The sequence below is a fragment of the Rhipicephalus microplus genome, chromosome 4, assembly GCF_043290135.1.
Source record: "Rhipicephalus microplus isolate Deutch F79 chromosome 4, USDA_Rmic, whole genome shotgun sequence".
Lineage (NCBI taxonomy): Eukaryota > Metazoa > Arthropoda > Arachnida > Ixodida > Ixodidae > Rhipicephalus > Rhipicephalus microplus.
Window position 1 is genome coordinate 30,208,596 of NC_134703.1, and position 13,805 is coordinate 30,222,400.

The following is a 13,805-nucleotide window of genomic DNA, read 5'->3' on the forward strand; positions in this document are numbered from 1 at the left end:
GTAATCACTGGTTCATCTGTTCTTTTTCTTTCAGTTCATTGTGTGCCATAAAAGCATATTTATGAAGGAATTAGTTTTGAGTCAAAACTGTCTTTTTGTGTCTCTTCTTGCACACGTGCTCTTGTGCTTTTTTTTCTTATCTGTGTTGCAATATGTCGAACTGTAACCTAAAAATTGTTATTTAGATTTATGACCACAATCGTAATGTTTTTCAGTATCGTGATTTCTGTATTCATTTAACAGATGTCAAAATTACAATAATACTTGATTGGGGTGGCAGATCTTTTTAATGTGTCAAGTATGAATATTATCTTTTTGGAATGTATTTCCTAATAGGTGTTTATAAAAGATGTAAATGTCAAAATTAAGAAATTAGTTAAGGAGGCCCTACAACGTCTTTTGAAGTAATCACAAAATTGCCTCACTATTGCACCAGATTCTGAATCTCCTTGCACACACAAAAAAAACTAATTTGTTTAGGAGAAGCAGAGTAGCACTCAAAATGAGTGCTGTCTCTAGAGCTCTTTTTTGTTACCGTGAGTGCACTACTCTGTGTCATCACTTCTTCAGGAACACTGAATAATCAGCACTTTCTAATAATGCTGCAAGGGCTCAGGTTTTGTATAACATTAAAGGCTTATTGAAATCATCTATCACGTAGTAACATAGATTAAATACTTTGCAGTTTCCGGAGCTTCTGGTAGCGTCATATGGAAACAACTATGATTCTCCAAATGATCCTGATGGTGTCTGCCTCGTATGGAACATGAAATTCAAGAAAACCACGCCTGAATACATCTTTCACTGTCAGGTGTGTATGGGCCACATTAACACATTCTTGTCTCCACATTGACCTCTCACACTGTAAAATGAGTGTGTGTGTGTTTGTGTGCACACACGTGTGTGAAGGTTCAACATTCATTAGTAGTGGCTGTATTTTGACTGATGTGGAATGCAAAAATTCTCTTGTACTATGATTGGTATGCTTGTGACAGGGACACGAAGTTAAGCAATGAATCACTATAGATTGACTCATTTTTTATTGAAAACTTCTTTATTATTGATTTGACCGCGATAAATCAGTTAGTACAAGAGGAAATGACAAGTCGGTTTCGTTTTTAAATTTCACATGGAAACCTCTGCGCATAAATGTCAGTGTGTTTTCACAGATTTCAGTGGTTCACATTAGCTCAGCAAAATTTACTGAAACTTGGTATGTAATGTTTCTGGTTCCTATAGAGGACAATGTACCGCATTTTTACAACTAGGTACAATGTAAGCTCCTGTGTAGATGCTGTCAAAATGTATGACATCACAGCAAGTTTTGAGGGAGCCTCAAAATGATGTTGCCACCCGCATTTTTCTTTTTGTATTTTTTGGTGCCTATGGACAGCCTTCTCGCTGCAACAGCTGTTTTTTTTTTTTAGTATTGAGAAAGGATAACTTACTCAATATGAAAGTAATGATTTTTCTGTGTTCCTCTAAAAACATCCAACTGGTTTAAACTTTTAAATTATCACAAAGGCTTCATCATGATCTCTCTCGTACCGCTGTGGTTCTTTGAGACATCAAAACCCATCAAGCAATCAATCTGTTTCTTTGAAATGCTTCTGCATTTTACCATATCTCAAAAACTGACATGCCTCGGTACTGATGGACTTCATCTTTGAAATGGCTTTTTATTTATTTCGTGGGATACCTTTACCCACATAAAAGCAGTATTTCAGGTTCTGTTCAAAACAATGTTACAGCCTTCATCATAAACTGAGTGCATCTCAAGCGCTTTCCTGCGTGTTTTATGGTGTTTGCGAGAGATTTGGTTTGGTGATATTAATTGGCCAGAAATGCACTTTTTTGCCAACGCGCATGGTAGCCAAAGCTTTTTAAGGTGGAGCCACTAGGATTATTTCTGGTTTATGGCAATGACGCTTGCACATCTTTCTATTTTGCAGTCTGCAGTGGTGTCGGCATGCTTTGCCAAGTTTCATCCAAACCTCATCATTGGAGGCACCTACTCTGGCCAGATTGCACTTTGGGACAATCGGAATAGCCGGCGAACACCTGTCCAACGGAGCCCTCTTTCAGCTGCCGCACACACTGTAAGGGTTGGATTTTCTACTAGGGCACCATTCTCTGATACGTAATAGTGCACTTGATCGGCTATCTAATACCAGCTTGCTATTAAAGAAACACATTAGCTCAAGGAATTCACCGAAGGGCCGAATTTGAATGAACCACTCCTATATTACAGAACTTGAATGGGCTAAGAACACATGTTTCATTCATCTGGTGTTGTGCTGCCTGATAGGTTAACTGCGATGCACGATTTAGCTACAAAACGAATCATATCAGAGGCAATAGTTCCATCTAAGCAGCAGTTTCACCTAATTAAAGGACTTCCAGTTAATGAGAGTCTGCTGTACTGAAGACCAGCTTATCAAAACTGTCTTTGTTGGAACATAGCTTGCTACAGCAAGTCAATAAATTCTGTGCAAATTTTGTGACACATGCCAGTGGGTTAGCTGGAAGAGTCATGTATGCCTGCCGCTTCTTTTTAATGTATGCCTAGAACAGGGTATCGTTCCTTCTGATGTTACTGAGCGGAATGGAGTTTGAAGTTTCGCTACTGTGCTTGTTTGTTTTTTTTCTCACTGGCCTCAACATGGCGTTGTGGCAGTGAGGTGGTAGTCATTGCTTGTGACTTTGCACTTGCAGCACCCGGTCTACTGCGTCCAAGTAGTCGGTACACAAAATGCACACAACCTGGTGAGCGTATCTACAGATGGCAAGTTCTGTACCTGGAGCCTTGACATGCTGTCAGCACCGCAGGTCAGTCGACTGTGGACAGCTATTTTTTTTTTCATATATCTGTCATCATTTGGTAGAAAATTGTCTTGCATGTTGCTGGTTAGTCCGAACCAACATTCTGTTCTACGAGTGCTCGCACAAGCGCTTGTACTCACAAGAACTTTGTGCGCTCATTTTATGTAACATGCCAAGCCTAAGCCTTTACCACAAGTAAGTACAGCTGCTCTTGTATGAAACTCACTTTTCGTTCTTCTCAGGACGTGCTGGATCTGACACAGCAGAAGCAGTCGCGTGCCATTGCGGTCACTTCTCTCTCATTCCCCATGGGTGACTGCAATAACTTCATCGTTGGCAGTGAGGAAGGCGCTGTTTATACAGGTAACGATAATGCCTGCTGTTTTCTGGATGGGATCACCATGCTCTCACATTTAGGGGGTAACTCTAGCTGTTACAGCCACCATAAATTAATCTGCCTCGAATTCGCACACTCTGCTGGGCAATGCCGCCTTGCGGGCGCAAGTGAGAGCTGTGGATGAATATGTATGTGCGCACATAAGAACAGCAAAGTTAAAAGTAAACTGAGCTGTATCAGTCTTGAATTACCATTCTCTACTACCAATACAGTCATTTTTGCCATGACAGCATTCTTCGTAAGCTGGATGAGAATTTAAAAAAAAGCAGGTAGTCGCACCACTTAAATTCATTGTTCTAAAATACTCAATCTCAACTTTTTTATGTCAAGAACTGGCTGAAGTGCAGGTAGTACTTTAAATGCCATGATGTTGCACAGACGTACCGATGCTTTCATTTTTTCTATTAGCTGTTACCACAAAACATGAGTATTGCTTTCAAGCAATACTTAGATCTTATAAGTCAGCTGTTTCTCTTGAGCATACCCCTAATAATTGGGAATCCAAATGAGGCAGAAACTCAGGAGAAAATGAGGACTTGAAGGGCTGCTTCAAGGCAAATTCCTTGAAGGAGAGATTACTTGTTGAAATGTTATGTGTAGTGACGACCACTGTTCAAGAATTTTTTAGTTTTTTAATAATTGGAGTCACTTTTGAAAACTACACTTAATAAATGATTAGTTATACGGGCTGCTGGTGGCATATAATTATTCAAAACACGTGTATCAAATTAAATAAGTGTTGCTTTTGACTTCATCTTGGAATAAAACAGCAACTCTTTATAAGTGCAAATATTCTTATAAATTGTTTACCAACATTTTAAAATGTCAGTCACACTGATATAAACAGAAGGTTGGCGTAACAGTATGATAAATATAAATCCTTTGGGCATAGTGATGGAATAGAACATGGCAACTTGGGCAATTCAGCAGCAACTTTGAAAAAGGGAGCCCAACTTCACTAGCTGTACAACAGTCATTCTCACCCAACCTGAAGAGTTCTGTGCATCTGAAGAATTTACTTATTTGTTTCTGATGCTACATTTATGCTCCTAATACAAAACTTACAAATATTGGGATATGAATGTCATATTATACTGATGGTGAAGATGGTTGTGCAGTATGGGAAGCCATTTGAGAATTTGATATTTTATTCGCTTCTTTCATGAATAGTGAATTTTCTTTTGCTGCTGTCTCAAAAATTGCTGCTTGCCTAACCCCGGGAGCCACCTTGTGCTTGCCATTTGTGATGTCACTAAGAGACCAGTAATGCTGATTTCAGCAAATCTGTTTGAACAATGTGTGCTGCACACCTTTTCTCTAGGCTTGTGCGAATAGTGAATTTCGCGTTCGAAGCGAATTTAGAGCAAATGGTGATTTTGGTCGAATAATTTCTAATCGAATTCTAACAGTGTATGTTGCATATTATAAAGAAAAATTGACGTATTTGTCATGACCATACTAATCTGCATAATATGTGTGTGCGTATTTTAATTGAAGCAAGGCTTGTGCAAATGCCGTTCTTCTTGGTTCAAAGAAGTGGGAACAAGTACAGAGGTGGGCAGTACGCTTCATATTCAACAAATATAAGCGAACAGATTCACCATCATCTTTAATGCTGGCAAATAAAATTTCAACCTTAGAGCAGTGCAGGAAAATATCAAGACTTAAATTTTTATTTATGCTTTATCACAACAGACTTAATGCGTGCATTTATTCAGCCATTTTTGTCACGTACATCGAGAAATCGACATGCGCATAATCCACTTCCTTATCAAACGCGCACTAATCTTTTTAAGTACTCTTTTTTTTCCGCGAACCATTTCTGACTGGAATTCGCTGCCTGAAAATATTGTTTCTTTAGAATCTGCAAGTGCATTTGAAAGTGCACTACTTATTGATTTGGAAATGCAGTAAACCAGTGAATGTTCATCGCTATCACTTTTACATTTCGTAGTTTTTTCACTACGTGTTTTATTGATGCAGTGTTACTTCATAATTTGCAAATACTGCATTTATGCACCGACGTATTCCGGGAAGAGTTCTTTTTTGTTTACTTTTATACTTCTTATAGCGTGCGTCACTCTCCTAAGAACTGTATTATTTTGTTATCTTGACAGTCTGCGATGGTAGTACTTCTAGATATGCCGTAAGATTGCTTTGTTTCCCTTTTCTGTAAGCTTGTGTGCCTTACGGCTCTATTTGTGCTTGTAAATTTGAAACTGTATATTTTCCCACCTGCATGGTCCTTCGTGACCGCAGTATACTGTAAATAAAAAAATTAAAAAATAAAATAAAAAACTTGAAATAGCAGCAGGATTTGGCTTTTGGCAGAATGCCAGTGATAACCTGTAAAATATGTCACATTTTAAAATTTACTAAGAGCATATCAGAGGTCATAACTAGCTTTTAAACTTCAAAAAAGATGAATCGATGTGAGGGCAATTGTTCATTTAACCTTCAAGTGGAGCTTCGCAGCAAAGCGAATTTCTTTTGAATAGGTGTTTTCTTGGCATAGCACCTCTCCACTGCAGCGAAACCACTTTTACAAAGGGTTACATGGGGATTAATGTTCATTTATTTGTTCATTTCGAATACTTTGAAATTTTCAACAATTTAAATTCAAATCAAAAGAAATTTGAACTCGGCGATATTCGTTTGAATCATTGAAGCATTTGAAGCCTATTCGTGACACAAAAATCTGAACACAATTTGATTGTTCTATTGCATAGATGTGAAAATACATGTGCTATCTGTGCAATATCATGTCCAAATGCAGCCTGAAAAGTTTTCTATTGATCTTTAAAGCTTGTAAAAGTGCCGAACCCGAAATAACAAAAAAAGTGAAGAGGTCATCATGCTGGAACCCCTTTGGGACAACTTATGTCACGAGTTCTGGCTGGATTACCAAGATATGTATGAGGTGGACAATGCTGATAGTGACACCTGATAGTGATGATAGTGATGATGCAGAGCCTAACTAGAGATTCGCAAACATAATATTTCAGCTACTTAATTGCTTACAGACTACAATTAAGTAGTGGCAGTGAGATAATTGTCAGCTCACAGTATTCTCGTAATTTTTTTTTTTTGACAGAAACAGTGGAAGAGCCGAGAAAACAAAAATTAAAATAAAATGCATTGTGGTTGGACAAAACGTCACTGGATGGCGCTACTATTGACAGCTTAGGCAGCGGTAACTAGGTATCTGCAAACATTGAGAAGTTTACAAACTAAAGCTTTCTACTGCCGGGATGGTAGTGCACAGTGGACTGATATTTATCTCTTCAACGTCCAACGTGTATACGTGGCATTGGCATGCATGCATTTCAAACGCGATGTTGTTGGAAGTATGAGACACTCTGTTGTACAATCTACTACTGACATGTTACACACGCACACTGTCACAAGGAGCGAATGTTGTGATTTTGTCACTTCCTTTGTCGCTTCTCTACCTACTACTTTACAAATGAGTGAGGCGAAAATCTTTCAGCAGGCCTGATATTTCAGCAGCTCCAAGGCTCACAGAAATAGTCGCCTCATTTGGACAACAAGAAAATTGCAGCCACTCACTAGATTCGCGAAATGAATCAAGCATTTATAATTTTTGCAGCTTTTGTCCCCTGTTTGAATTGCCTCACTAGATAAAGCAGCATAGTTTAATAATTGAGGAAACAGGCACTTGCAGCGTTCAATGCAAAATATGAAACAGTAGCACTGACAGTATTGCAGAAGGTGGCCAGCGACATCACTGGTATTCACAACCTGATCGTAATTGTTCACGAGTAAGCCGAGTACGTTGTGGACTTGCCTCAATGCTTTTGAATCAAAACTGCCTCCAGTCGTAACATACAAGCATTTAACAGCATTCGCCTCATGCTGAAGCTAATGACTTTAATTGCCACTAGTAGTGAATAAGTAGCTACTCAATAAGAGCAAAAGCAGAGGTTGGCAGATTTTATGTCACCACTTCTTTAAAATTTTTTTATCTTTCCTTAGAGAACATTATGATGCAAAAATGTTTAAAAAAACTGCACAGTTAAACATGCTCTTCCGAGGTGTTGCTGCCAATGCTGTTCATGTTGTGTGCCTGCTTTCCACTGCTGTCCATCGCTGTAAGGAGTAGCAGTATCATGTTTATACAAGGTCTGTTAGAAAAGTATCCGACCTTTGGTGGAAGGAAAAAAACTGGCATGATTGGAACATTGGAAACCTAATCCCCCTGAAAGTAGTCCCCTTGGCACTCCACATACTTCTCCCAGTGGTGCAGCCATTGTTGGAAGCATTCTGAGTAAGCCTCTTTCGGAATGGGGTTTAGCTCGGCTGTCGTTGTAGCCATAATGTCCTCTTTTGTCTGAAATCGCTCTTCTTTCAATGTCCTCTTGAGTTTGGGGAACAGCCAGAAGTCGCAGGGGGGCCATATCAGGAGAGTAAGGAGCCTGTCAAATTACAGAAGTCTAACTGTTTGCCAAAAAAAGTCTGAACCAAGTGTGTGGAATGTGCAGGAGCATTGTCGTGATGGATGTGCCAGTATCCTGTTGACCACAACTCAGGTCTCTTGCGCCGCACAGCATCTCGTAGGCGACCGAAGACATCCCTGTAGTACTCTTTGGGGATTTTTTGGCCCTGTGCTGCGTACTCGTGGTGTACCACACCGTGGGAGTCAAAGAAAGCACTCAGCATCACTTTGGCATTGCTGCGCACTTGGCAGGCCTTCTTTGATCTTCGTGACGAGGAATGCTTCCACTGTGGTGACTGGGATTTGGTTTCCGGGTTGTACCCAAACACCCAAGACTTGTCACTAGTGATAATTGTGTTCATGAAGTTAGGGTTACTGCTTGTGAAATCCAGCATGTCCTGTGAGACTTGAATGTGAAGTTGTTTTTGCTTCACCGTGAGCAGTTTCGGCATAAATTTCGCCGCAACTCTCTTCACGGCCAAATCTTCGGTCATACTGGAATGAGCAGAGAAAGTGCTGATGCCCACCTCTTCCGTGATTTTCTACATAGTCATACGACAGTGCTGCATCACCACAGCGTTCACTTTGACAAAGACCTAGTCATTTCGGCATGTTGATGGCTGACCGGAGTGTGGCTCACTCTCCACCAATGTTCAGGCGTGTTCGAACCGGTTGTACCACTTCTTAAAAGGGTACACGGCACTTAAAAGTCGAAAATCGGCCAAAAAATCGCATTTTCTCTCTCATCATTTTCGCGTTCCCGAGGCTCTTCTGCATCTATCATGAAATTTTGGCTTCGAAATTCTATTTATTTCCAGAGTTATAAGAGATAAAAAGAGCAACTACGCGCCAGCGGACCTTCAAATTCAAGTCTAAACTAGCCTTACTTCAACCGCCGACAGCACGCGAACTACGCGCTCCACCAGCGCGATTTTGGTCTTGTTTGAAAGGTCGCGTTTCCAGATTTTCTCTTGTTTTCAGTAAGCAACCATGTGCCCCACGCGGAAGCAAAAAAAAAGCAAAGCAAAACCGCGCGCTGCGCGACTCCATTGGTTGCCTGACGCACGTGACAAAAATGGCCTTTCTCGATTGGCCAGGAAAACTTGATGGCAGTGTCAGCCGCCATTTTGAAAAGGTATCGCTCTTGCGATGGTGTCTCATCGCTAACGTGTTCGTGTGGTCAGTGTGCTAGAATATTTTAGCGCGGTTCGTTATGCCCGGCGGTGCGAAAAAGTTCCGGTCAAAGCATCATTTTGGCCGTTCACGAAAGAAAGGCAGGGGTAGAAAGCCCAATGGCGCTGCTACTGCATCGCGGGAGCAAGCTTCGACATCGTCTGATAACGTCGACGTAGCCGTAGACGATTCCTCATGCGTGCGCGGCGTGGACGCTGGCCGCACGAGTACTGATGTTATCGTCAACAGAGGAGTGCGCGAGACGGGCTCCCCGAATAGCGTACGCTCTGTGGACTATGACCGCGCCGATGCTATCGGGAACGGAAAAGAGCGCGTAGAGACGCGCCTCCCTGACAGCATGCGTGCTGTCGACTCCGGCCATGTGAGGGTAGACGCTGATGTGATCGGAAAGGGAAGCATCTGAGAATGTGAGGAAGCTGGCCAAAAGGAGGAATAAGGATAGGATGCATCCAGATTATGCCCCTGGTGCATTTTCTTAAGCTTTTATAGGTATTTTTCCAATAAAAATGTTTTGCAACGTTTTTCCTTGTTTTCTCAAAACAGCAATTTCGACACATTTGTCACAATAAAGGATAAATAGCTTCTGTTCTATTTGAGCTATCAGCATAATTTTTGTTTTGCCAGAAAGATAAATGCATGCAGTCAGCAATATGCCTGTTTTCAGGGCAATATACATTTCACAAAATTTTTTAAATGGGTCACGTGTATGGGATGTGACAATGACTTTTTTTTTTCTGTAAACATTGATGACCTCTGAATCTTGTTAAAATTTGCCTAGTAAATTGATTTATAGCATCTTGCTATCCTTGAACATTCTACATTGTTTCAATACTGTAACCACCATTTCTGGGTTTTCTGATTAGACGCTAATTTTGCTTCAAACGAAGGACCCAGCTTATGCAATGATAGCACAGTATATTGGGAACTACTAGCCCTATCACAAAAGTAATTATATTTTTGAAATCTGCACATCAAAATACACAAACTGTGAAAATTTGGTTCAGATCTATCCATAAATAAAAAAGTCGCTTTTCAAGTGCAGTTTCCCCCCTTAATCTGCTGGTGCGACTCATACCGTCGTCACCGAAAGTCGTCTTGATCTTCCCAATGGTTACCACTTGGCTGTCGCCCAGTTTATGCTAAATTTGATGCTGTAGAGCTACTCCAGTCGCTCCGTTATTTTCCTTGCAATGAAAAACCGATGAGAGCACTGTGCACTACCTCACTCATGCGCACGAAAATTCACGCATGCACACAAAGGTTCAAGGTTGGCTGATGCAAGCGCGCTTGTTTCAAATCCATCAGGTGCTCGCAAAAAAAATAAAAATAAAGTCAGATACTTTTCTAACAGACCTCGTACAATAAATTATATTAGCATTCTTCTGCAGATTGAAATAGTAACTTGGATGTTTACTTCCACGTACCCAGCAACTCTAGCTTAATTAGCACATTTATAAAATGCAGCCTGTCGGCATGGCACCAAAGCAGGAATACTGGAGGCATTTGAAGGTCATCAAGGTCCCGTGACTGCAGTGCATTCACATGGCTGCCAGAGCCAAGTGGACCTGTCACATCTCTTTCTCACGTCTTCCTTTGACTGGACGGTCAAGCTCTGGAGCCTGAAGGTCAGTGGCCTTGCACGTTTCCTCATGTTGTTTGATTTCGCTGTTTTATTTTATTTCCAAAGACCACTGAAAAAAATTAAAATGTCAAGTGTCGCTTAGCAATTGAAATTAGACAGTGAGCATAACGCTGTTGGAGTGCTGTGCTGAAAGTAACATTCTGTCAGTTGTCTTACAAGACTGACTCTGAAATTTTGCATGACTGTACTGTAAATGTTCTGCAGATGGTACGCAAATTGCCACAATGTAGCTTTCTGCTTGCACTTGTTTGCAGGAGTCCAAGCCCATCTACTCATTTGAAGACAATGGGGACTATGTGTATGATGTGAGATGGTCCCCTGTGCACCCAGCGTTGTTTGCATGCGTTGATGGCACAGGGCGACTTGACCTCTGGAACCTCAACAACGACACAGAGGTGAGCAAGTACGATCAGCTGATTATTTGATGAGACAGAACTGCCTTGAAAGAGGACTGCAAGGTGGCCTGATCGAGCATAGCAGAACCATATATATGTAATAAGTGGATTTTAGGTTTTAAGTGAATTGGTCGAATAATGTCGAATCAAATTCTAAAAGTATATATCACATATGATGAAGAAAAGTGGGTACATTCGTTATGACCCAATTAACCTGCACAACATTTTGGGGTCAAAGGCAGTGGACACAACTTTGCATAGTCGCAGGATTTGACTTGAGGTAGAATGCAAATGTGAACCTGTAAAATATGCCACACTTTAAAATTTACTGTAAAAAGAGCATATAAGCAGATATAACAAACTTTAAAAGTTAAACAATTTTGAATCAATGTGAGGATAATATGTTCATGTGGAGCTTTGCGGCAGTACAGATTTGCCCTGGATAGGTGTTTTCACTGCTTAGCATTTTTTTACTGCGCATTGAAACAACTTTTACAGAAGATTACATGCAGACAAATACCATATTTACTCGCATAATAGGCACACTTTTTTTTAGAATATCCGGCTCGAAGTTGGGGGTGCATCAATTACGCGGGGTAAAATTTTCAAAAACTTTTTTACTCGGTTCTCGAGCTTTAAATCTCCACATTTGTCAAGTAAAAGGCGACTTTATCGTTTACAAATTAATTCAGCATAAAACAAACATACCTACGTACCTTTTAATGAACAAGTGAGAGCTGTCAACTTTTCACACACACGTAAAATTTATTTACACAAAAGTCGTAGGTGTTCCTCTTTTTTCCTATATGGAGGCCGAGTCTGACACAACATATTCATCCTCGCCGAGCGGGGATTCGTTTTTCGGAGTCCGAATCATTCACGCCCCACAACATGTCATTTTCACTTGCATTCAGTGCATTCGAGATACCCGTCTTTTTGAAGCTTTTCCTGACAACTTTCATCGGAGATCGCCTGCCACGCTTACACGATCCAAGCGCACAGCATTTGCACAGGCGGCCTCTTAATCTTACCACCTGGAGTCAGCTGATGTTGTCCTCCAACCATCCAGGTGGTGTACAGTTTTTGAACATTGTCCTTGAAAGGCTTATTCAAGGACATGTCCAAAGGCTGCAGTATCGATGTGAGGCCGCCCGGAATCACTGCCAGATTTGTGCGCAGCTCCTTTAGCTAATCTCGTACGCGGTCTACTAGGTGCCGACAAAAACTGTCCAGGACAAGCATGGACGGGAACAACAGACCACCCGGCCGCCAACCCCAGACTGTTTTCACCCCATCCTCCATGAGTTCCGTGCTCATCCAGCATTTTTCCTGGACTCCGAAGTAGATGCCTTGAGGGAAATTTGCCTTTGGGAGCGTCTTACGTTTAAAAATAACAAAAGGCAGTAGCACCCATCCGGTTCATTATAGTGCATCGTTGTTTATCAGCGCCAGACGTTGTGATGACGACGCTCTGTGCACCTTTCTGCTCCACTGTTTCTGCTGTCTTTCTGCTGAGTCTTTCTGCTGTCGGAGCTTTATAATGAAACGGTGGAAGTTCACCACTTTGTCCTCATATAACTTAGAAGTACTTGTTGTTGGGCTAGTTGGTTCGTCATACTGAGGGGTAATTCTAGACGCCTAAAGCACCACAGGAAGAAATAATCACAGAGAAAGAGCATCAACTCGCAACTGATTTATTTGCAGGAGAAACGCAGGAAATGTATAGCCGCACACGCATGTGCAGAGCACACTACTTCACCTAGTCACATGACCACAGACATAAACTGAGGACGTTCAACCGGCATATCTAATCAAGCAACAAAGCGCAAAAATCAAACTCAGACTTGCGCAAGATGACTGACGTGTCACTTATACACAATTCACCTTTTTTCTTTATCCAGAACGCTTCCATTATTTCACGGGCCAGAGCATCTGGGCTTTTGGCGAGGACAGAAACGCTTGAAAACCTCGCCTCACAAGAACAGGAACGGCAATGCGCAGGCAAAGGTGCTCCGGAATTATTTCGAATTGAAAGCTCGCATTCCCTAATTCTCACGTTCAAACACCGTCCAGTTTGGCCGATGTAAACCCGGCCACAACTAAGTGGGATTAAGTACACCACACCCACTACGCAAACCATATACATCGAAGCGTGTATATTTCCACAGGTGGAGGCGCTAAGAAAAAAAGGTGACTTGTGTATAAGTGACACGTCAGTCGTCTTGCGCAAGTCTGAGTTTGATTTTTGCGCTTCGTTGCTTGATTAGATATGCCGGTTGAACGTCCTCAGTTTATGTCTGTGGTCATGTGACTAGGTGAAGTAGTGTGCTCTGCACATGCGTGTGCGGCTATATATTTCCTGCGTTTCTCCTGCAAATAAATCAGTTGCGAGTTGACGCTCTTTCTCTGTGATTATTTCTTCCTGTGGTGCTTTAGGCGTCTAAAATTACCCCTCAGTTGTCCTCATATGCTGTGGGCAAGCGCTGGCACTAGGTGCTCCGCCTTCCCAGTTCGAGGCCATGGTGCCGCATGAAACTAGTTGTCCATCCGGAGCTGGCTTTGAACTCTTTTGCTTCACTGCGCTGCGCTCGGGCTATTCTGTGCGCCTCAGTCTGCTCAATATCCAATGACACAGCACAGCCGTCTTGTCGTAGCTCCCATATATGCCGGACCAGTTGGTCTTCGACGTGCGGATACCTGCCGGTCTTGGCACTGCGGAAAGCCCATCGTGTCTTCTTCGTCGCCTTAAGTTTTTCTTCTTGATCCCTCCAGTACCGAACACTGGTCTCTTCAACACATAAATGCCTGCTTGCTGCCCGGTTGCCGTGCTCCAGCGCGTACTGCACTGCCTTCATTTTAAATCCAGCCGTGTAGCTTGCGTACTTCCCCATGGTGGAA

At 41.8% G+C, this 13,805-nt stretch overlaps 1 protein-coding gene across 20 annotated transcripts in view; it reads left to right on the top strand.

The window, feature by feature from the left end:
- LOC119171813 (dynein, cytoplasmic 1, intermediate chain 2a-like) overlaps positions 1-13,805 on the top strand; it is a 47,206-nt gene that overhangs the window by 30,997 nt on the left and 2,404 nt on the right. For all 20 annotated transcript variants that reach the window (XM_075892418.1, XM_075892420.1, XM_075892422.1 and 17 more), the window contains 6 exons: positions 686-811; positions 1,953-2,099; positions 2,716-2,829; positions 3,066-3,186; positions 10,335-10,495; positions 10,767-10,907. In XM_075892418.1, coding sequence (XP_075748533.1) covers positions 686-811; positions 1,953-2,099; positions 2,716-2,829; positions 3,066-3,186; positions 10,335-10,495; positions 10,767-10,907 — 810 coding nt within the window. The remainder of the gene's footprint in view (positions 1-685; positions 812-1,952; positions 2,100-2,715; positions 2,830-3,065; positions 3,187-10,334; positions 10,496-10,766; positions 10,908-13,805) is intronic.